At 38.7% G+C, this 27,545-nt stretch overlaps 1 protein-coding gene across 5 annotated transcripts in view; it reads left to right on the forward strand.

Moving 5' to 3' along the window:
• ARMC3 (armadillo repeat containing 3) overlaps positions 1-27,545 on the forward strand; it is a 92,593-nt gene that overhangs the window by 37,442 nt on the left and 27,606 nt on the right. For all 5 annotated transcript variants that reach the window (XM_082742128.1, XM_082742125.1, XM_082742129.1 and 2 more), the window contains exons 9-12: positions 6,660-6,812; positions 6,912-7,017; positions 23,106-23,355; positions 27,160-27,296. In XM_082742128.1, coding sequence (XP_082598254.1) covers positions 6,660-6,812; positions 6,912-7,017; positions 23,106-23,355; positions 27,160-27,296 — 646 coding nt within the window. The remainder of the gene's footprint in view (positions 1-6,659; positions 6,813-6,911; positions 7,018-23,105; positions 23,356-27,159; positions 27,297-27,545) is intronic.

Here is a 27,545-nt window from a genome sequence, read left to right on the forward strand (position 1 = left end):
AAGGCAATGTCAAGAATAAGACCCAATTTCTGGCTGGGATGGCTAGAAGCAGAATGGTGCCATTCACAGAAATGATTTTTTGATGAAAAGAAAGGAAATGAATTCTATTCTTCTTTTAAAAATGGTTGTAAGAGGGGTGCCTGGCTGGCTCCAGTTAGTGGAGCATTGCGACTCTTGAAACCAGGATCATGAGTTTGAGCCCCATGTTGGGTGTAGAGATTATAAAGAAATAAACTTTAAAATAATAAATAAATAAATAGGCAAAATACACATAATATTAAGTTTATTGTCTTAATATTAAGTTTATTATAAATAAAGTTGATTATAAATAAACTTAATATTATAAATAAACTTATTATTATAAATAAACTTAATATGAAGTTTATTGTCTTAACCAGTTTTAAGCTCAGTGGCATGAAGTCCATTCACATTTTTGTGCTGCCATCACCTACATTCGTCTCCAGAACTCTCTTACATCTTGCCAAAGAGACAGCCTGTATCTATGGAACAGCGAACTCCCCACTTCTTCCTTCTTGCAGTCCCTGATAACCACCATCCTTGCTGTCTCTATGATTTTGACTATTTTAAGTGCTTATGTAAGTGGAACCATACAATATTTGTCCTTCTGTGATTGGCTTATTTCACTTTGCATGACTTATCCTCAGGTTCATCCATATTCTAGCATACATCAGAATTTCCTTCCTTTTTAAGCCTGACTAGTGTTCCATTGGATGTATATATCACATTTTGTTGATCTATTTTTTAAAAATATTTTTTAAATATATTTTTTATTATTTATTTTTTTAAAATTAATTTTTATTATTTATTTATTTGACAGAGAGATAGAGAGCACAAGTAGGCAGAGGGGCAAGCAGAGGGAGAGGGAGAAGCAGGCGCTCTGCTGAACAGGGAGTCCGATGCAGAACTCAGTCCCAGGACCCTGGGATCATGACCTGAGCTGAAGGCAGATGCTTAACTGACTGAGCCACCCAGGCACCCGATCTATTGTCTGTTAATGGACACTTGGGTTGCTTCCACTTTTTGGCTACTGTGCATAATGCTGTTATGAACATGCATACACAAATAGCTTTTCAAGTCCCTGTTTTTGGTTCTTTGGGATATACTCATGATTGGAATTGTTGGATCATATGGTAATTCTGCATTAAATCTGCTGAGGAGCTGACGTACTCTTTTCTATAGCAACTGCACCATTTCACATTCCCATCAACAGGACACAAGAGTTCCAATTTCTCTACATTCTCACCAATACTTGCTATGTTATTTATTTATTTATTGAGTCAGTTAGTTAGCTAGTTAGTAGCCATGCTAATGCCTATGAGGTGGTATTTCATTGTGTTCTGGTTTGTATTTCTCTAATGATTGTGGTGTTGAGTGTTTTTTCCATGTGCTTATTGGCCATTTGTTTTTTTGGAAAAAATACCTGTTTAAATCCTTTGTCCATTTTTTTAACCAGGTTGTGTTTTTTGTTTTGTTTTGTTTTGTTGTTGTTGTTTTATTGAGTTGTAGGAGTGCTTTTTATATTCTGGATAGTAACTCCTTATCAGATGGATGATGTGTGAATATTCTCTCCCATTCCGTGGGTTGCCTTTTCACTCTGCTGGTTGTGTCCTTTGATGCACGGTTTCTAATTCTGATGTAATCCAATTTATTTTTTGTTTCTTGTACTTTTTGGTGTTATAGCCAAAAAATCATTAAGACATCTGATGTCAGGAAAATTTTCCCCTGCATTCTTCTTAGAATTTTATTGTTGTATCTCTAATGTTTAGGTCTTTGATCCATTTTGAGTGGTTTTTATATACGGGTATAAGGTAAGGATCCAACTTCACTCTTTTGTGATTAGAAATCCAGTTCCCTAGCACCATTTGTTGAAATCCATTCTTTATTTGTAATACAAGGAAACTTAACAGAGAGTCTTTAAATCCCATCTGGCACTTTATGTTTTATGAATCTACTTCCTTATGTTAGTTCTAAAATGACTATATTCCAGTTCCAAATTGTGTCTCCTCACTCTTTATTTTAGAATCAAATGACTAAATCTGTATTTATTACATCGATGTCATTTGTGATTTTCTCATGTTCCCTTTAGCCACCATTTTTCCTGACTGAAGAATCTATATTTTACTTAGTCTTTCCCTATATATCATGTCTGTAGGCTATCCTGTAATCATCCTCTTACTTTTTCTGGACTTTCTCTTGTTCACCATGTCTCTCTCAAGTGAGGTGATATGTATTATAAACAGCATTTTAAAAATATGCACCATCATTTTATGTAATATAAAGATTTGGTTATCTTATGATTATTTTCAGTTTCAGTTTTATGAAGCAAGTATTTTAATCAGCCTTTTGACCATGTCAGCAAACTGAGCCAACACTTTGAGGGAAAGCCCTACAGTGAACCCCAGATCCCCATTTTGAACCCAGAATTCAAAGGCTTCCATTTTAAAGTCTAACATTTTTTTAATTTGTAGTTAAAAAATGTAAATTTTGCTTTGGAAATAATATTGCATTTTCACTGAGGTCTAGGAAATAATCAGTGTATATGAAATCTTGAAAAGATACGCTCTTTTCTTACTACCTAATATTTATTCTATGCATGCTATACGCAAGGAATTATTCTAGAAGATAAAGGTAAATAATGAATAAAATAAGTGGACAAATATTTGTTGAATAGAAAAAAGATGTATTTCCGGTGGAATGTAGAGTTTGATATTTACCTTTTAGTTCAACTTTATAAATTACATTGTACAGTTTTTGTCCTCTTTATTTTTATCTATTCTTTGATATCACAGAAGAGTGGTATGTTAGAAGTTTCTCACTATGTTATTTCTGTTGATTTTCTCTTGTAATTTTATTTTAACTGACTTTGCTTTATTTAGAGTTATTTTATATCCACTATTGATTTTTTTTTAAATCTCACTTAACTGATTTTTAGCTTTAAATTCTAATTTGATATTAAGATTGCCACTTTATCACCCAAATATGGTCTTGGCAAAAACCAGTTCTGTAAACTCCAGATGGTTTAAATAAAGAGACAAATGAAGGGACCCCTTTCCAAAGTATAATTAGGGTTAAGGGAACAAACAACGGATGGTGATGTCCCCACAGATTAGCAATATCTTATCTCCATCTCTTAACCTTAAGCATGTGACTTCTGTTCCTACCATTCTGCCAAAACAGTCCTTGTAGAATTTGACATTGACTTCCCAACTCCTAAATCATACAGAAGTTTCATTTAGCTGATTATTCTCTTCTACTGTTTGTTTATTTACATCCTTATGCTGTTTACATGGCCAGATCAACAATAACCACCTCCTCTTCCCTACTCCCATTCTATTCTGTGCTTTTTTTTTTTTTCAAACCCTACCTATATTTCTTGTCTACCCCTTTTTATAACTGTTGCCTGCCTTGACTTCTCTCTGCCAGACCTAGCCTGATCTAGCATGCTGTCTTTTATATTAATTAGTAACAATGATAAACTCTAAAAACTTAACAAGGATTAACAAAGTTACCCCCTAGTATTTCTGTATTGAAGATAAATAATTGTGAAGTTTCAAAATAATTTTCCACAGTTAGAAAATCCTAGAAGAGAGCACAGGCAGTAATTTCTCTGACATCAGCCGTAGCAACATTTTTCTAGATATGTCTCCTGAGGCAAGGGAAACAAAAGCAAAAATAAACTATTGGGACTACATCAAAATAGAAAGCTTCTGCACAGCGAAGGAAACCATCAGCAAGACTAAAAGACAGCCTACCAAATGAGAGGAGCTATTTGCACAGTTAGAAAACTCCATTCATAAGCAGGTTTTAACAAATACTGCTCTTTATCCTGTTGTTAAGAATAATGTAACCATCAGTATTCTTTTATAACATTTTTTTTTTTTTTTTTACTTTCCATCATCATCAAACATGTTTTTGGGTTAGGTAATGCATTGTCATCGCATGTCAAAAACACAGTTGAAATACACAAACACATTAACACACAACCTTGAAGTTTTGTTTGTTGAATGCTTTTTAACACGGGTCCCCACCATAGAAAGCCCAGCTCAGTATGCCTTTGACCTGGCACCAGGAGGGGGAAGGTGTTAATTACCACGTTGCCATGAGGTTTATCAACTGGCATTAACATCTCAGCAGGCGCAAAGGTGGCACAACAGCAGCTTCCTAGAATGGGTGAAGAAAGCATCATCACGTGAAATTTATTTCCAGTTACAAAACCTCATGCTTTTTATTTTAGTGATACTGCACAAATGTTATTTTTAAAGCACGTTACTCTATTAGTCACATAATTACCTTCCCATCTTTATTATCTGTGTAATTAAAACATAAATACTTTACTTCTTGGCGTAGCAGTTCAATGAAGGTGCTTGGTTAATACATTAATTCATCTTTTAAATCTATTATAGCCACACTGCAGTCAGCACTTTTGAGGTTTGGTGAACACAGCTGGATTTCGAGAACACTCCCAGCAGGGCTGAGAAACTAATTGCCTGCAGTATTTAGACTATTTTGAAAAATCTTTCCAATAATTGCATATATACTGTTTTTTGAATGCAACAACAGCATACTCCAAAGTTAGTCTTTACAAATTAATTTGTTTGGCTGATTTCCCTGGTAGAAATTTACTCTCAGACTGTTCTGTTTAGTAAAGTTGATTTAGAGCTTTAAATTCAGGGAAGTCTTAATAATAAATCTAAACAATTTAGGTCAGAGACTCTAGAAAACTTTCAGATCTTGTTTATTCAGGGATTACTAATCAGGACTACATATATGTTAAAACATTGCAGAAGCCACATAGTTGAGATTTAACTATTAATCACAACATTTTTATAAATCAGTTCTGACCTGATTGAATTCTAATTTTAAAGGAAAGGAGCAAGGGATTAAAATGATAGGATTACCGGACATGGTTTGTAATTGGTTTAAGACAAATGACCAGAAGTGTTAGTAATTTAGCTGATGCCTGTTACGCCCAGATTGCAGTGTATCAGATGAACAAGGGCCAAAAATGTTTGCAAAAATGGTGGCATCCGAATGTGACTCTGCTTCTGTGAAGGAGGCAATTTTAAAAATTTATTTTTGGAAGAAGATAGAAATCATATATTAACTTTAAAGTGGAAAACCAGTTTCAATAACTTCTGAGAATATTCCTGGAAAAACAAGTTAATTACAGTATATGTACATAATGAATTACTTCCACATGCAGGTTATGTATGACCTAAATTAGTATCAGCTGTTTTTACAGAGATTTTTATTTTAACAGAATAGTATTCTCCGATGTATATCAACATCCTAAGACATGTATCACAAATTCTTCTGTTTTAACCAAGTAAATTGAGTCTATGAAAGTCTATTAATGGAGAATCAACCTTATGACAAAGTATTTTGAAGGAAATATGAATAAATGAGCAAAAAATTATTTGTAAGCTATTGCTTTTCAAACTAGTTTCTGGCACCTCTTATGGCATTAAAATTGAGTTTGGTTTAATATATCTTTTTTTGAGTACATGCCTTTAATAAATAGTAACTTATTTAGAATTAACTATAGAACACAGACCAAAAAATTAGGTTTTAATGTTCTAATTTAGTTTAATGTAATGTTTGCTTAGTATAATAATGAGGTTGTCATTTATTTAAAAAATGAAACAAAATCAGGAGAAAAACATTAGGGAAAAAAGAGCATTAAAAATACTTTGGTTTTTCATTTAGTGTTCTATAATGGGGTAAATATCATGCTATGTACTTAGAGTCATAATTTTATTTGTTTTCAAATAAAGAAAAACATACTAATGTGTGTTTAGATTATATTGATGGTAATTTAGCAATTAAATATTTCATTTCTGCTATAACAGCACGTATTGTAATGAGATAAAAATGATTATGAGGTTTAGATAGAGGATTATAAATCCTTGAGACTTGGAATCATACTCTATTACTCATTTTTACTTTCTCCTCTTCTCTCTTTTTCTCTCAAGCATGTAGCATGCCAGTTTGTACACCTTAGGCACCTTTCAAATACTGAGTTTTGTATTTAAAATGAAGATTGAATAAACAGGGCTTTGTCCTTAGTGTGAAGACAGCATCACTCCAGGCACCATGAATGACGTTAAATAAGTTCTCTCTAAATCTGAAACTTGGCTTTTTATTATTATGGAATTTTCCTTCTTCTTTTTTTTTTTTTTTAAGATTTATTTATTTTAGAGAGAAAGAGAGAGAGAGAGAGAGGGAGAAACCATGAGCAGGAGGAGCAGAGGGGGAGAGATTCTCAAGCTGACTCCGTATTGAGCACACAGCCTGATACGGGGCTCGATCTTACAACCCTGAGATCATGACCTGAGCTAAAACCAAGAGCTGGAGGATTAACTGACTGCGCCACCCAGGAAGTCCTAGAATTTTCTTTGCTGTGTTATTGATATCATATTAGGGAACAGGAAAAAAATTCCAATAACCATAAGTCATTTTGCGTCATCACTGTGTTCTAAAGGTTAAGCAGCTGTATATTTTGTTTAGTTTAGAGTCTTTGTGACTGAAGCTAAGAAATAGTTTGAACTCTTGTCATATTTTCAATGAGGAAGTAGTTACGCTTGCATGGTTTTTGCAGCAACATTCTGAATTTTTTTTTTCCTTTTGGTTTATGCAAGCCGAAAATAGAAAACTCTTTCACGAACAAGAGGTCGAGAAATGCCTTGTAGCCCTTTTGGGTTCTGAAAATGACGGAACGAAAATTGCTGCCTCCCAAGCTATTTCGGTGATGTGTGAGAATTCAAGCAGCAAAGAATTTTTCAATAATCAGGGTAAGCAAACCAGACAGACCCATTTTGAACATTTTTAGGCCACCAAACTGTTGTTTTTTTGGATGTTTATAGACACGTCTCCCCTTTCTGCTTCTGCAGGGATTCCACAGTTAATTCAGTCGCTCAGGAGTGACAATGAAGAAGTGAGGGAAGCTGCGGCGCTCGCCCTGGCTAATCTGACCACATGCAACGCGGCAAATGCAAAGTGAGTACCACACAACTCCACACCGCCTCTTCTGGGGACCTCCAACAGTCCAGTATGTTCTGATTGTAATATTTTGGCTTTCAAGCCATTGTACATATTCTGTCAGCTGTTCTATCTTGGATTATTCCTCAGGAACCCTCTCTTGTGGAAGATTCTAGAACAAACAGAACTGGATAGTGCTGGAAATATTAAAGACAACTCTATATAAACCTTTGATAAAGCTAGAAAAAATGTAAAAGATCCGTTTTAAAGTGACATAAACATTAGGCAAATCTAGAAACATTTTAGAAAGTCAGTCCGAAACAACATATGATGGGTAAATACTATGAGGAAAGATTGGAAAGGAATGCCCTCTGCATGCCAAGCACTGTGGTACATGATCTGTATTCATTAGAATTTTAATTATCAAGATAATCTGTCAACAAATAAGAAAACTGAGGCTCTGAAATTTACCTAATTTTCCTGGGTATACAAATTTATTAAAATAGCTGATCTGGAAATTAAACCCAGGTCTCCTGGCCTCCAGAATCTATGTTCTTTTCTCTGCAGAAGTCCACCTGATAAAAGAGTGAAAATTTATTATTTTTTTCTTCTTAAAGATTTTATTCCTTTATTTGACAGAGAGAGATCACAAGTAGGCAGGCAAAGAGAAGGGGGGGGGTAGCAGGCTCCCCGCTGAGCAGAGCTCAGTACGGGGCTCTATCCCAGGACCCTGAGATCATGACCTGAGCCAAAGGCAGCAGCTTAACCCACTGAGCCACCCAGGCGCCCCTAAAAGAGTGAGAATTTCTTGAAGGCAACTTTCATAAATAATTATTTACCCTCCCTATATCACATTTGGTATGTTTATTAGTCAGAATTCTCTAGGGATACCTAACCGATAGGACATAATATACATAGACGAGGAGGTTTATTATAGGAATTGGCTTACGTGATTCTAAAGGTCAAGAAGTTTCATGATCTCCCATCTGCAAACCTTGGAACCAGGAAAGATGGTGGTATAATTTAGTCAGAGTCTGAAGGCCTGAGAGCCAGGGGGGCCAGTGTCCCGGGGCAGGAAAAGATGAATGTCTCAGCTTAGGTAGAGAGCAAGTTTACCTTTCCATTTCTCTTGTTCTATTTGGTCCCTCAATGGATTAGGTGAGGCCCACCCACTTTGGTGAAAGCAACCTTTACTCTGTGTACTGATTTAAATACTAACCTCTTCCGTAAAGACCTGCACAGACACACTCAAAAACAATGTTTTACCAGCTACCTGCATGTTGTTTAGCCCAGTCAGGTTGACACATAAAACCCACCTTCACAATTCGCAAGTCAATAACTTTTGTATATTATTCCTTTGTGATATTGTGGTTAAAATCATTCTTTCTAAATTTGAAATAAATCTTCCTCCACCTCCCTCATATACTTAATCTATTTCTTACCCTTTCTTTCCCTTTCTCTCCTCCCACACAAATGTTTTACAAGGCCTTATTCAATGACTAAAAAAATCTAACAATGCCTGATTAAAATACAGCCAAAATGTATAAGCATCAGAATAAAGTTGTTCTCCTTAAATAGCTATAATCGTTGACACGGTAATTTCTGAAATTCAGGCTCATCATCATCTACATGAACCACACGAATTTCTAGAATATTGAGTCATAGTAAGTGGCAGTTTGAAAATAGCATATTTAGTGATTGTTCCAGTATCAATGTGCTGGTGCAGAAGTCTTATCAGTGACATTAAAACACTTCTGGCTTCGGTGCATTTAGATTATATAGTATCTGAAATACTTTAATAGGCCCCCAGAGTATACAGACATTGCAATTTGATGTGAGTTTGCCTGGCTTCTATCATCTCACGGTTTTATATAAAATCAGAGAAAATTAGGATGTTAAGTAGCTTCCAAAAGAGGCTGCCCCCAGTTTTTCTCCTGCAATTTAATCATCTGTTTCACAGAATTTTGTCATCTGACTCTATAGTTCCATTGTGTCAACACAGAAAGGTCAGTTAACACTAAATGATGCCACACCCCTCTCTTTTTGTAATTTATTTTTATTTTGATAAATTTCCAATTGCAGTTTTACCTATTATATATGGTCCATTCTGATTTTTTGTTTTGTTTTGTTTTTCAATTTGTATTTGGTTTGGAACACGGGACATGAATGAAAGTGGTTTTATGGATATCTTTTGAGGCTTACATAGTTTTTACTTTGGACTTGCTTGGCTAAAAGATATTGAAAATAAATGTTTCTGAGAAGGAAATGGAGTAAGATTTGACATGTTTGTGTCAAATGTTAAAGACTGGAGTTGACAAAGATTCTATAGTCCACCAAAAGGAATGAAAACAAATAAGCCACATTGTCTATCTTTCCAGCAAACCTCTTAGAGTAGTAATTAGAACCACAACAGAAGAGACAGCAACCATGATTGATTATTGTTAATAAGAAGCATTTTCTACTCAGATCATCTTTAAAAACATTAATTTAAACTCAGCATTGATGAGTATTTCTAGCATCACATTTTAGAAGCAGGGCCTTAGATCATCTTTCCTAGCTGTGGGATAGAGGTTGGTGGGCTGAGTCATGGCTCTGCTGCTGGGGCAGTAGGACCAGGGGATGGAAAGAATGTTGCTTTTCTGCCACACCTAAGTGATAAAAGAAGGCAAAAAACCAGAGCTAATGGCTTCCAGGTGTACTGCATAGCTGTTTAGATACCTGATAATTGCTGGCCTAATTAAAAAGAAAAATTGCAGTTAAGCACTGTGAATACTAATTTTGTTTGTTAGAAGACAACCTTTCTCTAACATTTGTATCTCTATATGCCTATAATTCTTAAAGCCAGGGTAACTTCTGGAGTTGGAGGCCCATTTCATGAATTGAGCTTTCTCTGGTGTGTTATGATTACATGTAATGCTGATATAATTTCCTTTATGTAACAATGGATTTTTGCCTGGAAAGTTGTGGGTAAATAAAAATTTTCTAAGTTAAAGGAAAAAAAAATCAACCAGAGGAAAGAAAAATATACTTTGTGGTGACTCTTTTTGTAAATTTGACAAATGCTTTTAAAAAATAAAATATTTTCACAGTCTAAAAATAGAATTTTATACAAATTTATAATCTAAAATACTTATAGTCAGATTTTCACACATCTTGCTTTCTTAAGAAAGAAAACACACCCGTATGCTAGAGAATTAGGTAAGACAATGAGTAATTTTGTTAGCAATGACCAATAAATAGCCACATCATCCATACCTCTTTCTACTTTAATTATAAATATCACCTTAATTGGTGCCAAAAGATTTTGCCTCAGTGGTATATTCTCTGTGAATGAGGATTCCTAGATGCTCAAGTTTTCCATATATTTGAAAATTCTTTATAATCAAAACTTTTTAAAAAAATTCATAATGCATTTGAATTAAAATCTGAAATCCTTCCCTCCAACTTTTGAAACGGATCATACTGTTTATAGACTTTTGCGGGGGAGGGTTATGGTTTCCATTTTGAGTTGATGGCCATCGTGTGCTCCAAGGTGGTGGTGTCAGGCCCTGTAGGGAAGATAGATGTTTGCCTCACTCCGAGTGTGGCCTTCTGGTGGCATTGCCTTTTGGGTGTTGATGCGTTTTGTTGACCCCTCATTGACAGCCTGTCAGTATGAATTTTCACTACTGTCTGTAGATCTGATTGGCAGGACTGATCCTGCCAAAACTCTCCTCAAATCCCTCCTTTCAGTCAGTTAAAAGCTTGGATACCAGGTAACTGAGCTCTATGCAATCTTACAAAGAAGCCACAAGTAAGGACCCAAGACCTCTTCTTTAAGTGGTGTTTTGGTCCCCAGTGACCATTTCTTCCTTTCTTTTTCCCTCCCTCCCTCCCTTCTTTCCTTTTCTTTCTTTCTTTCTGATAGTAATCATGTATATTCTGAATATATGATGTTTCCAGGTATTTAAGTTATATAGACAATTGAGACTGTACTTAAAAAAAAAAAAACAATAATAATCTAATAGACACAAATCCCTTTGCTCACAAATAAGCCAGTATTGGGGAGTAAAATAATGAAAGGTGAAGTAGGTCATAAAACTTTTCTGGAAATATGTACAACTTTCAGGAGTATTTTGCCTCAGGCCTTATGGCTGGACTAGTCTCAGTGCAAGGAATATTCTTGGCCCCAGAATGCCCATGGCTCTCTTCTCCTTCAAGTCTGTTCAAATGTCACCTTCTTAAAGAGACCCACCGTGACCACAGTGTTTATAGTTGTACCCAGACACACTTTTTTTCAAACCTCCTTCCCTGCTGCCCCTTTTCCGTAGCACTTTTCTAATACACTATGTGACTCATTATGTTTTTTATTTATTTTCTGTCCTCAACCCTTCTCTGACCAGCACCCATGAAGGAAGTGCCTTTGTCTGTTTAATACACGGATACTTCTCAAGCATCTAGAATGTGCCCATTGCAGAGTAGGCATTTGGGGGAAGTAGACTTACCACAGATATAATGGAAAGCAACAGGACAGTGAAAAAACAGTTCTGACATCCACCAATACCCATAACCTCCAACAGAAAGTGATTATTTTGCGTGCTCATTTTTACATAATTTGAATCACAAAAGCAACAGTGGAAACTCACCTCTAAGAGTTTCCTAGTCATACTTTTCATTCTTTATTATCTACAGGGTAAAAATCACTTAAAGTGGATAAAAACACAAAGGCCACGAACACAAACAAAAATAATAGTTTGGAGGTGTAGGAAAAAAAGGACAAGTAGAGCCAGATTCACTGAAAGTGATGGGGGAAAAGAAAAAGTGAAATTATTTTTTAAGTGAATAAATAAAAGGCAAACAGCCTGAAAGGAAGAAGTAGGTGAAAATAGAAACCAGAGAGCAATAATGAATTTTTATATAAAAATGTAACCCATTGGGGTGGCTGAGTGACTCCATCAATTAAGCGTCTGAGTTTCAGCTCAGGTCATGATCTCAGGGTCTTGCAATCAAACCCTGCGTCAGTCTCTGCTCTCAGCACGGAGTCTCCTTGAAGATTCTCTCCCTTTCCCCCTGCTCCTCCTCACCAGCCCCCCAATCCCCAGCCCACATACATGCACCCTCTCTCTCTCTCTCAAAATAACTAAACAAATGTTTTTTAAAAATGTAACCCATTTAGTTACTCTGGACACTGTTATCCTTTCTTGGTTCACTGCTAATCTTTCTGACAATTCTCAATTTATAATACTTTTTGGAAAGGATAAAGTTGATTTTTGATGTAGGAAATACCATTTCAGCAGCATTTCATGTTATATTTACCTTGTACTCTTCTATCCAGTTATTCATATCAAAGCTGTACATTCTTTATGCAAATATCTAGAGAATTATTGTTGGTTGACATTCTTCTGGGGGGCAGACTCTACCTATTACAAGAGTGTTTTAAACTGTTAATTTATAACATCACTGCCATCTGTTGGATCTGATCAGAATTAGTTTTTGAGTTATCCTAAGAATAAAAAGAGTTTGATGTTTTTCGTTTTCCTTGCCAACACTCAGTAAATTTTGGCTATTAGTAAACTATGAAAAGATTAGAAAATAGGAGGGTTGGTGACTAGATCTCAAAAGATATAGTTATTTTAGGAAATAAGACAATGAATAAAATGGAAACATAAAAAGTAATAATACAATGAATACCCATAGATAAGTAAGTACAAACGGTGGTTTTGCTGTAGAAAATACATAATCCAGTCTCTGTTGTTTACTCACAGACCATACTAAATCCCGCGTTTTCATACTCCTTACTTCCATGTCCTTTCCATGTAGAACTGAGCAATTTCACTCAGGCTGAGAGACCTTCTTATCTCCATTTCTTTATTTTTTATTTCTTGTACCCCTTCTTGGCTTTCTACAACAGTGACTTAAGTAACTTAATTCTTACTTGATTAATGATTAATAATTGATTAATGATTGATTAATCAATCATTGATTAATAGTTGATTAATGATTGATTAATGATAGCACATATAGTGGTTACTTAAACAAACAGAAAGTTGACTGATGCAGGCCACTGCAGGCCTCCACAATATGAAAGACAGAGCCCACCTCTCCCCCCTTCCCCTCGGCCTCCTCTTCCTCCTCCTCTTCCTCCTCCTCCTTCTCTTTTTAAAGATTTTATTCATTTACTTGAGAGAAAGAGATAACAAGAGAGAACACAAGCAAGTGGAGAGAAGGAGAAGCAGGATCTCTGGTGAGCAGGGAGCCCGAAGCGGGGCTCAATCCCAGGACCCCAGGATCCTGACCTGAGCTAAGGGCTCAGGTCACTTAACTGACTGAGCAACCCAGGGGCCTCTAGAGACAAAGCTCTTCTGTAAGGACCCGTCTGCTTTTGTGTGACCTACGGTGAGGACCACAGCAAAGGAAATGAGAAGATGAGTAAGGAGCACACCTCAAAGGGATTCTAGAAAGAGACAAAATGTCCCCAAACTATATGGATGTATATTTGAGTACTTTGGGAACTTTTGAATGTTCTTTATTATGGATAACCTGTTATTTTGTATTATCAGTATTAATATTTCTCTTTGCTAATTTAGAAATAAAACATTAACTAAATGGTAGAATTATTCCTGGTGGACCATGCCTAAGGAAACCATGTAAGGTGTAGAGAAACCATTTCAAAGGTATGCCACATGCAGAACTTTATACAGCCCTTCCGGAAAAGGCAGGACCTCATCCATTCACCATGACCCAACTCCCTGTCAGTCACTGGGCGTTATCAGGGGAGAGCCTGACTCTAAGTCATTTCTTCGAATGTTAAATCTCCCTCGTATGTATAGAAAGCACTTTTCAAAGCTTTTTTTTTCTCTCCCATTCTCACCCCATTAAATAGAATTGGTGGAAGGTAATATATTTGTATATTTATTTTTACAAATATTTCTTTTGATTTGTAAACTTAAGTATATAGACTAATGCTGTATCTTAGAATTGGTTATATTGTGCTCTCAAAGGCTAATGTGCGCTGAATGAGGACAGTCACTTTGAAGGAGAAAGAAAGTCTCCGCTAAAGTTGGCAAAACACCACAAGCTTCACTTCCAGCTCTGTTCCGCTATAAGAGAGATGGGATGTACAGCTCTGAGATGGCTAGAGTGGTGTTTTCTCACTCTTTGAAAATAAATTCTACTATCTGTTCTAGAGCATACTTCTTTTTTATTTATTTTTTGAGATTTTATTTATTTGATAGAACAAGAGTGCAGAGGGTCAGAGGGAGAAGCAGACTCCCCACTGAGCAGGGAGCCTGATGCAGGACTCAATCCTGAGACTCCAGAATCATGGCCTGAGCCAAAGGCAGATGCTTAACCAACTAAGCCACCCGCCTGCCTTTAGAACATGCTTCTTGGCCAAAGCACACAGATACACTTAGAGCAAATCATCTTGTCACTTTGAATACTTTGCTATTAAAGAAACCTCCACTGTAGAACTAACCCACTGTGATTTACAAAATTAAAATTCAGTCTTGTGAAAAATGCAAACTCATGTTATAGACTTGCCATCTCTGCTGGACTTCAGAATGCCAGAGCTATACAGTTACTGTCTTTGTTGCCTAAGGGTTTTTCACCAGTAAAATATTTCCAGAGCTCCTGTTTCCTTGTGAACGGTGAAGGGAACTATGTCTTCATACTGACCCCTAGTGGTCATTGAGGAGGAAGTTGGGGGATGGGCAAAAAAGGCAACGGAAAGAGCTCTGTATTGTCAGGAAAGGCACACTAATTTAATTTGAAACACTCTCTGATGCGTCTAAAATAATATTTTAAAACATTAAAATATTGTCTCATAAGCATTTCATTTTGTTGCTTTTGAAGAAAGAATATTCTACTGCTAAATGTGTGTTAATAGATGCTTGCGTTTGTCTTTGGTCCCTTTTAAGGTGCAGGCGCTTTAAAATGTTTTGACACGTGCCTTGCTCAAGTGACGGAATAGCTGCGGTGCTGTATAATCATATAGATTAATAGATATGCTTGGATAGCACAGTTAATCACATTGTTATTGTAGTCTCTCTAGAGCTGATTTTTTGCTCTTGACTTTATATAATAGAAAAGATTGTTTTGTTTTGAAATTCTTATTAGTATCATTTTGTTGTAAGATGCTACCTCCTTTGGGGCACCTGGGTAGCTCAGGGGGTTAAGCCTCTGCCTTTGGCTCAAGTCATGATCTCAGGGTCCTGGGATCGAGTCCCGCATTGGGATCTCTGCTCAGCGGGAAGTCTGCTTCTCCCTCTCTCTCTGCCTGCCTCTCTGCCTACTTGTGATCTCTGTCTGTCAAATAAATAAATTAAAAAAAAAAAAGATGCTACCTCCTTTGAAATAGAATGCTCACAATATGAGCATCCTACAAGATAACTGAGTTAGTTTCATAACCTTTTAGAAAATTCAGTTTTGTATAAGGATATTTTAAACTTTTGTATTAAGGATGATATCTCAAAGAACTTAAAATATTTATTTTCTATTTTAAAAGGTTGCTGAAGTTAATAGATCACATAAATGGGAAGAGTCTTTGTAGTAAATTTATTCTTGTATTATTTCCATTCAAGTTTACTGAATGAATGCTTTTCCTTTCTACCTGTTAGCTCCTTGTTAGGGGAGTTCGAGGGAGTTGAAACTCTAGTCTCCACTCCGGCAACTTTTCTCTCTCTGCCTCCTGCTCAGTATCTGAGTCTGAACTTCTCCAGATCTTCACCAAAATGCTGTTCTTTGCTTTCCTGATGTCTTTGAGTCCTAGACTGGACTGGCCACGCCCCTCTGGAGGGGTGAGTCTTCATTTTCTCCTTTCCTTCCTACAGTCCCTCCACTTCTCCCAGTTTCCTTTCCATTAGCCTTCCTCTCCTTCCCCCTCCTTCTGCAAAGAGAATAAGGAAAACTGAAATAAATATATCCAGTGGTTAGTAAGAATTCCCCACTATGCTACATAGCAAAATGGCTTGCCTCATTTCTCATTCCCCGGCTTCTTTTTTTTTTTTTTCCTAGAAAACCTCATACTTTTTAAAGCTTCAGAGATGGATGATTGTAAAAAAGGTTATAGACTAAACGTCAGACCACCAGACTTTTAATCCTGTGTTGGTTGACTGACTTGCGTCACGAGCAAATCTTAGTCTCTCTATATGTTATCTTTCTTCACTGTAAAACAAAGAAAAGCAAGCCTAGATTATCTGTTGTATTTTGTGCATCTACTAATTACCCTCTATCCAGCATCATAAGGAGTCTTGAGCGCAACTTCCACTAGGAACTAGTTGGGATCATTCTTTACTACTTTTATCATTTTATCGCAGAGGTGAAGGAAGTTATGAGTTTAAGTTTCTTTTGTAACTTTCACCATTACTTGGGGGTTCTTATGTCTAGGCATTGTTCGAGGCTGCAGGGAAACCATACGGAGCACATCGAAGGTTCCACCAGACTGCTGTCAGGCCATAGGGAGTAACTTTAAGAAGGTAATTTCAGAAGTGATAACAGTATCAATTAAATACAGCAGCACAATGTCCTAGAGAGGAGCATGCATGACATTTTTTGTGAAAAGGGTCAGGATGACATAGAGCTCATCCAAGACAGCCTCTCTGAAGAAGTGACATTAGAACTGCCGAGAGAATAAGGCAGCTCAGCAAGTGCCTTGGGTTTTTCTGTCCTGTCGCATGAAAGCATGTGGCGTCCTTATTATTTAGTGGAGAAAATCAACATGGTACCTCTAATTACTTAGGGATTGCGTCACTTGTCACATACAGATGAATAAATAGACCGATTTCCGGATTAAACAGAAACATTCGGTAGCTGCAAAAGCCATTTATTATAAGTATTCCAACACCTTGACCATTGTTCCTGTTTTATCAGGAAACAAGTCAGCCATGTAAAATGAAGATGGTGGTTCTTTCCTGATGGCAGCTAGTTAATTATTGGCAGGCAGTCCAGCTTTTGAAACAGAAGGTGGCGTGTATGGAAGTGAAGTATTGCAATTGAACAGAGAGGTCAATAAGGATTCCACGTCACTTGTAAGAAAATTACATTTGATTTCCCTAGACTTTGATTGACTGCGTTATAATTGGTAACAAAAACCTGCACGCTGCTTGTGGAAGTGCTAGGTTAGCCTCTCTGCAACTGCCGCTCTCTCTTTAGAACCCATGATGTCATAGCCAGCTAAAGAACACAAACTCTCAAAACTCTCAAAATTATGCCACAGAGATACATCAATATGAGAGAAACGATTAGATCACATACTTTTTAAAAAATTTATTTATTTATTTATTTATTTATTTATTTTTGGCATTTTCCCTATTTTGCTATAGGATGTAAAACTGCTTGCATTTGTTTTTGTGGCTGGGTTTTACTTTAGTAATTACATGCTACTTAAAAAAAAAAAATCCTTCATTTTAAGCATTCACCTACAATTAATTGTGTTAAGGGAGAGCCCTTAACTACTGATAAGTTTCTTTAAATAAGATTTCTTTAAAAGGAGAAAATTCTCTTGGCTACTTTTGTCAGTCCTGGAGTTCGGCCAGAGTTGGGGACAAACATCCCATTCTCCCGCCACCGTGGGGCTGCGCCGGGGTCAGAGTTGTTTCGGATGTACTCAGAAATTGATCAATTTAACGAACACACTTGACTTTTTGGATCATTTACTTCTGTTGAAAAATTGGCTGGACGAGAGTCAGGAATCCTGCTCCCAGCATTCCAAATCTGGCTGTGATAACAGGAGACCCGTTTATCATCCCCGCCAGCGTCCCCGTCCCCACGCACCTGTGCAGACTCACGCGGAGCCGGCAAGGCTCAAACATGCCCCACCCCCGCCTGCTGCCTAAGCACCTCTCCTGACCACTTGCACCAGGTCTGCCGCCAACACGTCTTCCTCGGTGTGACAAACCTCGCCGAGACATATGAAAAGTCAGGCTGGTGGGAATGGTTGTAATCACTGTTAACAAACAAGGTTCTGATTGCCAATATTACCATCTGTTTCATCGGGTTCCACAGATTACCCTGTATGTGGGCTCTGTTAAACAGATTTCTGTCCTGCCCAAGGTCACCCTTGATTCATGTAACCAGCCTTTACCGATGGGTTAAATGGGATCTCGGAACCGCAGCCAGGATTTTCTGAGAACTACGGAAGAGGGTCACCTGGTGATACCACCCAGACGAACGGAGCCGCCCACGTCTGCAAAGAAAAAACGTGGATGTCCTTTGGTTTATAAATGGACATATTCCTAAGACATGTTCTAAAGTATAAGATGTCATTCCCTAAACTCCATATAAAAACTCCTTCACTAAATTAGGGAAGAGTTGGGGTTGGGGAGAGCGGCTGTAAGTGCTCCAAGCAGAGATCTCAATTCTTTGGGGTCCCGTATTTTTTTTTTTTTTTTTTTTTTTTTTGGTCCTGTGCCTCTGTGCCTTCTTGAAACCGTAAAGCGGAACTGGGTATTTTCCCCTCACCCTCTCTCGACTCCTCCTGAGGTTTTCTTCATCGCTTCCCTTGAGTGGAGTCAAGTCAATTTATATATATTGATCTTCTCAGCACTGGGGATATAAATAAGACTCAAGACGTGGGGACCGGGTGTAGACATGCATAGCAAGAGGAAGGAGTGAGAAACCAGGAGAGGCGGGGATGGACAAGAATGACCTCAGCAGAAGGGGCAGCTGAGCGGGTTCTGAAGGGCAAACTATGATTCCCCCGGGAAAGGGATGTGGACAGGTAGGGCCAGGCCTTTCGGGCAGAGAAACCACGAATGCAAAGACACACAGACACGAAATCGCATCGTATTTTCAGTGAGCCGTAAACAGACACTATGTGTGTACGGTCATTGTATTTTTCCTTAACCATATTCTTAGTGTCCCTCTTCTAAGTGCTTTTTCACTGTGGGGCTCAGGGATTCAACCAAAACGCTTTGTGGTCAGTCCTTTACACAACAAGCTTCTGTAACAGAATATTTCAAGATTGTTGCCATTCTGTGGGATCCTTTGTGCCCAAACAGCATTTTTTAAAAAATGTATATATGTTTCACAAACAAATAATCTTGAGCTCGTGGGGAAAAGAGACCTGGTATCCAGTTTGGGGTTCAAGATATGCTAACTTGAGGATGAGGCACTTGTGCTGAGCTTGGCAAGGTGATTGGGAATTATCAGAAGGAAGAGTTCATCGAGAAGTTAGAACGTTAGAACGGCGGGTGTATGAGAATACCCAGGGATAAGCCAGAGCCTGACGTGTTGCAGGTTGCCAGAGAGGCCCTGAGCACAAAGCCACAGGGAGAAGTGAGGGGGGTGTGGGCCGGCAGGGGAGGCAGGTGGGCTCGAGCAGGGCCTCAGAGGCCATGTGGGAAATTTAGGGTTTCATCCTGAGCAATGAGAAACCAGAAACATTTTTTTTTCAAAGATTATTTATTTGACAGACAGAGATCACAAGTAGGCAGAGAGGCAGTCAGAGAGAGAGGAGGAAACAGGCTCCCCAAGGAGCAGAGAGCCCGATGCGGGGCTCCATCCCAGGACCCTGGGATCATGACCTGAGCCGAAGGCAGAGGCTTCACCCACTGAGCCACCCAGGCGCCCCCAAAAACATTTTAAAGAGGGGGAAAATCTGATGAGGCATATGATGTATATAATTATAATCATCTGGTAATTATTTTAGAAGATTCCTTTAGCTGGAAGTTGGAGAAAGACTCGGGGGTGGCGGGAGAGACCTGTTAGAAGAGCACATCAGTTCACAAGGGGTTGGCGGAATGGATTCGATGGAAGAGACGGAGCTTGAGAGAAGAGAGAGATTCGAGAAATAGGGAGACGGAAAAGAGTCAGGACTTGGTAATAAATTGGTTACACACGACATGCCGAACTTCACTTCTGTTTACATACATCAAATGATATAAACAGAAGTTTTTATACTTTTCCATATTTGGGTTTTAGGTTTTTTTTTTTTTTTTTGAGATGTACATTTTAAACTCTTACTTGATGAAACTCCAACTGATGGAGGTTCACGATAGTAAGAATCAAAATATTTTCAGATTATCATGATGACATATGGCCCTATAATTCTGGATTTTGTAACAAAGCAGTTTGACTTCTGTCCCGTTCATTTGGATAATGCCATACTATCCAGGAAACAGAAATGTGTTTTTAAAATATGACAGGCTCCAGCCTGTGTACATTATCAGACACACGGAAAAATAAAACAGAATGTCTTGGGTTTAAAACACAGAATTAATGCGATTCTTTAAAAAGAAAAAAAAAAAGTAAATTCTGTGCTCTATTTCTATAATGAAATGAGGGTTTCTTTGGTTTTTTGCTTTATTGTTTTTTGGTGTTTTTCTTTTAGGTAAAAATAATAGCTTGATTTTTTTCACCATAATAACTTAATTTCGCTTATGCTTTTTACACCTAAGCGGACGGCACCCAGCGCATTACGGGCAGGTTTGTACACACAGTGTACAAACTCAATCTCCCAGCTGCATGCGCGCGATCTGTCTTTCGGTGCTGGGAGTTACGTTCAATTTAGTAAAAGCTATATTCCACTGGGCACTAGAATCTCCCGTTCCTTAAACAGCTAGGATTTTATGTACTTCTCCTTATTGGCTCATAAAGAGCACAGAAAAGAGGAGAAGGTAGAGATAAAAATGAACCAAGGCAAAAATCCGCCTTTGTCCAGGAGAGAGGAGGAAGCAAACACGAGCACAAAGGCTGTGAGCAGAGATGCATCTGGCGCACATTACGGGAGCTTGCAGCCCGTTTTTTGTTTTGTTTTGTTTTTTAATAAATAAGAGAAATCAGACGACAAAGTGTGATCCTACGTATTCACTTAAATTTTCCAGAAAACCCGTGAAGCATACAAAAGACGCAGCCCTGGAGAATGTATTGGTAGGCGCTTTCCTACAATACTTGCAGCTTCTAACACGGTTGCAATGAAACACCTCCACTGTGTGCTCCTCCCTGATTCTCCAGGACGTTTTAAAAACGTTCCCTTGAACGTTGTCAGGGGAAAAATCACTAAATGACAAAGGAATCGTGCCTTCTAACTGAGGCATGTTTCCAGTGGTTACTAAGTACAGAGTATTTTGGTTGAAGGGACTGATTGCATTCAGTACATGAAAAATAAGTCAAAGAAATTAAACAATTTTTAATAGGTTTATGTCTATATTAGAAAATATGCATAATTTAAAATTCTTGCTGGCAGTTTTAAAAAATTCAATATTTAAGCTCTGAGTACAAAATAGAAGTTTCTGAGAAACTAATGTACTAGTGCCTCCAAATTTTTCCTTATTCATACAATCAAATGACCCTTGTTTGATTAATAGTAGGAGAAGCATGGAAAGTAAAATTATCTTGAGTGTTTATTTTGTCCCCTAAGACAGGAGGGCAAATGCTGGCCCTCAAGCTGTCATAGTGAGATGCAGGCAGACCCTTCCTATATTTTTATAGAAACAAACTTTGGTTACAGGTCATCTAACCAATTTTTAAAGAGATGCCTTCCCCAGAAAATAATGGGTGACCCCACAGGAAGGACTATAGGAAGAAATGGAAGCAAACTCTGACTTTGCCTTCATAGCAATCTAGTGTGTTTTCTGGATGGATTTAGTCAAACCAGGGGTGGGAGCTGCCTTCAGGGTTTACACCAACAGAGCCCAGCATTCCCCAGAGTGGCCGCCTTCATTGGTCATTTCATCGCAGCCCAGTAGCTGCTGTTCGGTCCACTTCAGAGCTGGTCTGAGTGACAATCACAGCTTCCTTTCTCCCTGGTGGCACTTCATTTACATTGTGCCCTCTCTCAGACAGTTGTGATAACCTCTAATCTTGAGATTGTCACTTCTTCGCAATCAGCAAATGTAAGTGACTACCAAATTAAATTTAATTATCAGAATAGTCATCGGAATACAGGGTGATGGGCTGAATCCTATAGCCTCACTTGTTTTCAGATTTCATTCTTAATATGATCTTAGTGGAAAAAAAATTGTCAGATATAAAATGTAAAGGGACGTTCATGTTATTGGAGTCTCAGGTATGTTTTTATTGTCTTAATTACTTCTATTCCCATGACGATGTAAATGGGTTTTTAACACAATTTGGGGTCTTTCTTTGAAAGTAGGATGTTCTGTATATCTTATGGCTTGGAACATCTCTTATTTGAAAGAATTCCAAATATTAAAGAACATAATTAAATCATCTACCTCTTCTTAAAATGATCCCCTTTTTAATTTTTACTACTTTATGAGCTTTTTAAGTGATTAGAAAGCAAGGACTTTAGAGAGGAGGGCCTTCTTAAAAAGAGGCTTATAACTTGTGAGACTTAATGTGTTTGATGGATAATCATGCTCTTTTTATAGCAGAAATAGGAAATTAAGCAACTGAATATGCCTACATTACTAAAACTAGTCATTATGTCAATATTATGACTTTGATCTTTGATATTTACTTTGTAAATCAGCTTTCACCTCCAAAATGTTTTGCTGGCTTCAAATGTGTTAACCCCTGCCTACAATTAACAACCTCATTTAAAGAGGGGGAGGATGAGCTAAAGAGTTTTAACTCAAACCAGGAGCATCTCTCACTCAATCATTCCCCCAATTTAAAGGCTTAGTTTTCTAGGGACACTTGGGTGGCTCAGTTGGTTAAGTGCCTGACATTTGATCTTGGCTCAGGCCCTGATCTCAGGCCTGTGAGATTGAGGCCCAGATTAAGATTAAGATTAAGATTAAGGTTCTTCCTCTCGAAGAAAAAAAAAAAAAGAATAAAGAAATATATAGTTTTGCTTTCCTACTGGTTGAGAATATCTAAATCGACTTTCTTTGAATAAAATTTCCTGGTCTTATAAGTATCACGGAGTTTAAAAAAAAAAAAAAAAAAGCTGTAGGAGGTTTTCTAAGAAGTAGTCATGCATTTTTCTATAATGACAAGCTGTAGAAGTAGGAAAAGGACAATTTAAATTCACTCTTAGCTGACATTTTCCCAGACTCCACTTAAATCACTGGCACCTCAAGTCTGGGTTCATTGCATTGGACGTTAATTTTTTTTTTTCTAAAACCGTATTTATGTACTCATTTGTTTAATAAGCTCCATTGTACCCTCCAAGGACCGTTTCTTGAACTCAGATGACGCGCATTTCTCTTCTGTGTACCCAGTGCTGCTGCTGAAGCCGATGCAATCGACCCACTGATAAGCATCCTGTCGAGTAAACGAGACGGAGCCATCGCCAGCGCCGCTACAGTATTGGCAAACATGGCGATGCAGGAGCCCCTGCGGGTGAACATGCAGAACCACGACGTCATGCACGCCCTCATCGGCCCGCTCCGCTCCTCCAACACGGTTGTGCAGAGCAAGGCGGCTCTCCTGGTGGCCGCAACCGCGTGCGACGTGGAGGCCCGGACAGAGGTGAGAGCTTGTCTGTCCGCTCATTTTTCCGGTCTGTGCCTATGGGTGGATTAATTTGAAACATTTTCAAGGGTTTGAACCTACCCATCATTTAGACCCTTCAAAATTGGTGCAGCCCTTCAGCCACCGGCGCGGGGTGATAATAATGTGTCAGTGTACTTTCATCAGTTGTAACAAATGTATCAGTCCGACAGGGGATGTATTTGATAATGGGAAAGCAGCTCCTGCCTGGGCGCAGGGGAGTGTGGGAAACCTCTGCACCTGCTACTCAATGTCGCTGTGAACCTACAACTACTCTAAAAAGATAAAATTATTTAATTGGTGTGACCCTTTGGAAAGCAAATTGGCTTTATCTAGCAAAGAAGAGCAAATCCTCCAATCCGGTATAATCGGCAGTTCGTTACCTAGGACGGTCTCTTGCCTCTTTGCACCAGGATGCATTGTTTATAATACCTAAGCAACTGGAAACACACCGATTGTCTCATTTTTTAAGAGAATGGGTAAATAAATTTGTAATATATTCATAAAATGGAACTTCATATCGGTGAAAATGAACTATAGCTACAGACATCAATGGAGCATAATGCTGAGCAAAATCCAGTTGCAGTAGAATACAACTTAAGATTCTATTTATGTAGCATTCAGAAATATACACATCTAAGCAAGATATTGTTTAGGTAAACATACATGTGAGTTGCAACTGTAAAGGCAAAAGTCAATGATTAGGCCTTGATTAACCACAAAGTAAAGAAATCCTCTTTGGGAACCAAGGGAGTGGATGTAATTGAGAGGAACAAACAGGGGTTCAAGGTCATCTAACTGTGTCATTTCTTAAACTGATCAGTAGACAAACAGGTGTGCCTTTACTATGATGTGTTACATTATACTGGTGGGTTCCACATACTCTCGTGTTTCTTGTATATTTCAAAGTTTTAAAACCTAGAATTGAATTTTTTTACAAGTGTATCATATAAAAGTGTGTTGTATTCTATTCATAAAAATAATGCAAACCTACAAACATTCTTTTTTTCTCTCTCTCTCTTTTCTCCTATTTACTTGTCACAGGGCACTCATTCAAACATCTTAGGGCTTTGTTCCTCTCCCGCCAATATAAATAACAGTAGCTAACACTTACTGAGCACTTACTAGGCAACGGGCACTGTGCTAAGCACTCTACAAGCATTTAAGCCTCACTTGTGATGGGCATGTTTGTAATCCCCATTTTACAGATGAGGAAAACGAGGCTTAAAGACACATTGTGCTCCCAGCAGAGTTGGTAAATTGGGAGATCAGGGAAGCCATCCAGAGCCGAGGCTGTTGCACTGGGTTCTCTGCTCAGACAACTAAAAGATCTTTTCTGTCCCCTAGGGCAGAATAGACAGTCCCTTTCTATTCTGTCCCTTTCTTTGTTCCCATTGACTCCAGTTCATTTGTATTCATCCATTAAGGCATTAAGACTACCAAATTTTTAAAAAATATTTATTTATTTAGAGAGAGAATATGTGCACACACAAGAGTGGGGGCATGGGCAGAGGGAGAGAATTCCTAGGCGGAATTCTCACGAAAACCTGAGCTTAAACCAGGAGCTGGACACCCCATGGACTGAGCTGCCAAGGCACCCCAAGACTACCAAATATTTATTTGCCCTCTATTCCATGTCGGGCACTATGCTAGTCTTTAGCAACATGGCGATCAAAGCGCTTTGGTTCTGCGTCCATGCAGTCTGCAGAACAGTCCATCTCCTTCCAGGAATATCGCAGCTAAGTCTCCTGCTCTCCCTACGCCTGCCACCTCCTGCTTCCCACACTGTCCCCAGACTGATCTTTCAAAGATATGATCGTCCTCACATCATTGATGTGGCCATTGGTGCACCATCGCCCCAGAGGAAGAGTTCAGCAGCTTAGCATGGTGGGTGAGGACGCCCAGTGACCTGCACCTACCCACCTTGCTTGAAGTCTCTTACCAGGCTTAACTCCATAGTTCAGAAATCCCATGCTATTTGTAACTCTGTCCATATGCTCTGTTCTCTTATTTATATGTCTTTGATTTCTCCACTTGGAGAAATATTCTCACTTTTGTCCACCTGATAAAATCACACTTCTCCTTCAAAATGCATGTCCTTCAAGCCATCCTGTCCTCTACGGTGCCTTTCTTCAGTCTTCAAGCTGGGAACCGCCCTCCTCCATGCTTCCCTTACGCTCTGTGCATGCTTCCCGTGTCCTCTGCTTTGCGTATACAGTTCTTGTATGAAAGACTATAAGCTCCTTGAGTCTTTAGAGAAGGGACCTGGGAGTTTTTCTTCCCTGTGTCTATGCCATTAATAGATATCTGGCACAGAGGGCATACTTAATAAACAGTCATTAAATGAATAGGGAAATGAATTAATCAATGAATTAGATCTTTGCCACAAGAACACATGAAGAGTTAGACTATCTTCTCTTATACTCAGAAATAAAGAGGTTCAGAAATTTGAGTTCCTGAGCTTAAGATGCTTCCAGTAAACTTTTTGAAGCTGTAATGTTCCATGTACTAAAGTGTGATCCCTGAGAAGAAAATGTCTCTGGACATTGATGGAAAATGACTGACTGTGGATCAAATGGATCATACCCTATTATGGCTCTTGTCTTCAGATACTACACATAGAAACTGGTAGAATGTTCTTTTTTTGTCCTCTATGTTCAGATGATAGAGTGTTGCATTTCAGACAGTGAGAAAAGAGCTCTGTCAAATCTTTTTTTCCCCCTGATTAGAATAATTTTATCCATGAATAATTACCTTTATTACCTGAATTTCCTTTAACAGTGTAATTAATGTAGTTCTGTCCAATTCTCTTCTTATTCTTTTTATCTCTTCCTCACTCCTGGGAGAAATGAAGAGAAGATACTACGCAGCATTAACAAAAATCGGTCTTTTTCTAGGGCATTGCTATGGTAATTCTTTGGCCACACTGATGATTTGGTGGTGGTGGCCAGTGACATGGGTCCCCTGGTGTCACTGTATCAGTTCCTCCTGCCCAGCCTTGGGGACTGGATTCCTTCCCTATTATTGCTGTAGCAAATGAACACAACATCACAGCTTAAAGTAATGGAAATTTATTATCGTATAGTATAGGACATCAGAAGTCTGAACACAGGTCTTATGGGTCGAAATCAAGGTGTTGGCAGACCTATGTTCCTTTGGGAGACTTTAAGGGAAAGTCTATCCTTTCTAGATTTTACCATCCACCCCCCATCCCTTAGCTGTGGCCCCTCCCTCCAGCTTCAGAGGGCACCACTCCAATCTCTGTGTCTGTACGGCTCTGCTCTTGGCTCCAGTCACCCATCTCTCCATCTTACAAGGACTCTTGGGATTAAATTGGGCTCACCTGATTATCCGAGACAATCTCCCCATCTCAAAATTGTTAACTTGTCACATCTGCAAAATCTCTTCCAGGGAAAAGGACACCTTTGGGGGACCCTCATTCTGTCTACCACAGGGCCAAATGAACATTCAGTGTTGATGAGCAGAATGAATGAACACAGGGGAACAGGAGGACAGGCTCTCCATCTCCCTCCCACGCAAAAAGTCACAGTGACCTCCCTCGATTATTTGACTGTGGCCTCCTCTTGACCTTGAATAGAAATCTGGGCTCCTGTCTCTAAGGTTTTGTAATAAATTGTTTCCCTCTGGATGTAATCAATTCTAAAAATCCTAAAATGTTCTCACATGGTTAAAATCATTTAAAAATCCAATGAGATTTGAAAAAAAAAATCAGTGTTTATATTCTGTACTTCCGATGCATAAACTTTCGATTTCCACGTCCAGTTAAGAAATTCGGGTGGCCTGGGGCTGCTGGTGGAGCTCCTGCGCTCCAAGAATGACGAAGTGAGAAGGCACGCCAGCTGGGCTGTGATGGTCTGCGCCAACGACGAGCTGACGGCTGTTGAATTGTGCAAGCTTGGGTGAGTGGAGCGGCCTCGAGTTTCGGGCTCAGATTAAGGGCAGAAGACAAAGGAGCACATCTTTCGGGTCCAAGGAAGTCAGGCAGAGTCCACACTCCCGCGTGCATGCGCCGGAGACCTCGAGAGCTGGGACCGTGCAGTGGGTCTTCCCTGGGAAGGGGCAGCCTGGCAGTTTGGGGGGGGGGGTCCCTCTCCATTCTTTCCAACTGGAGGTCTTCCCAGCACGCTTACACAACCACCTTCACCATT

Source organism: Mustela nivalis (genome assembly GCF_964662115.1).
Source record: "Mustela nivalis genome assembly, chromosome: 7".
Classification (NCBI taxonomy): Eukaryota; Metazoa; Chordata; class Mammalia; order Carnivora; family Mustelidae; genus Mustela; species Mustela nivalis.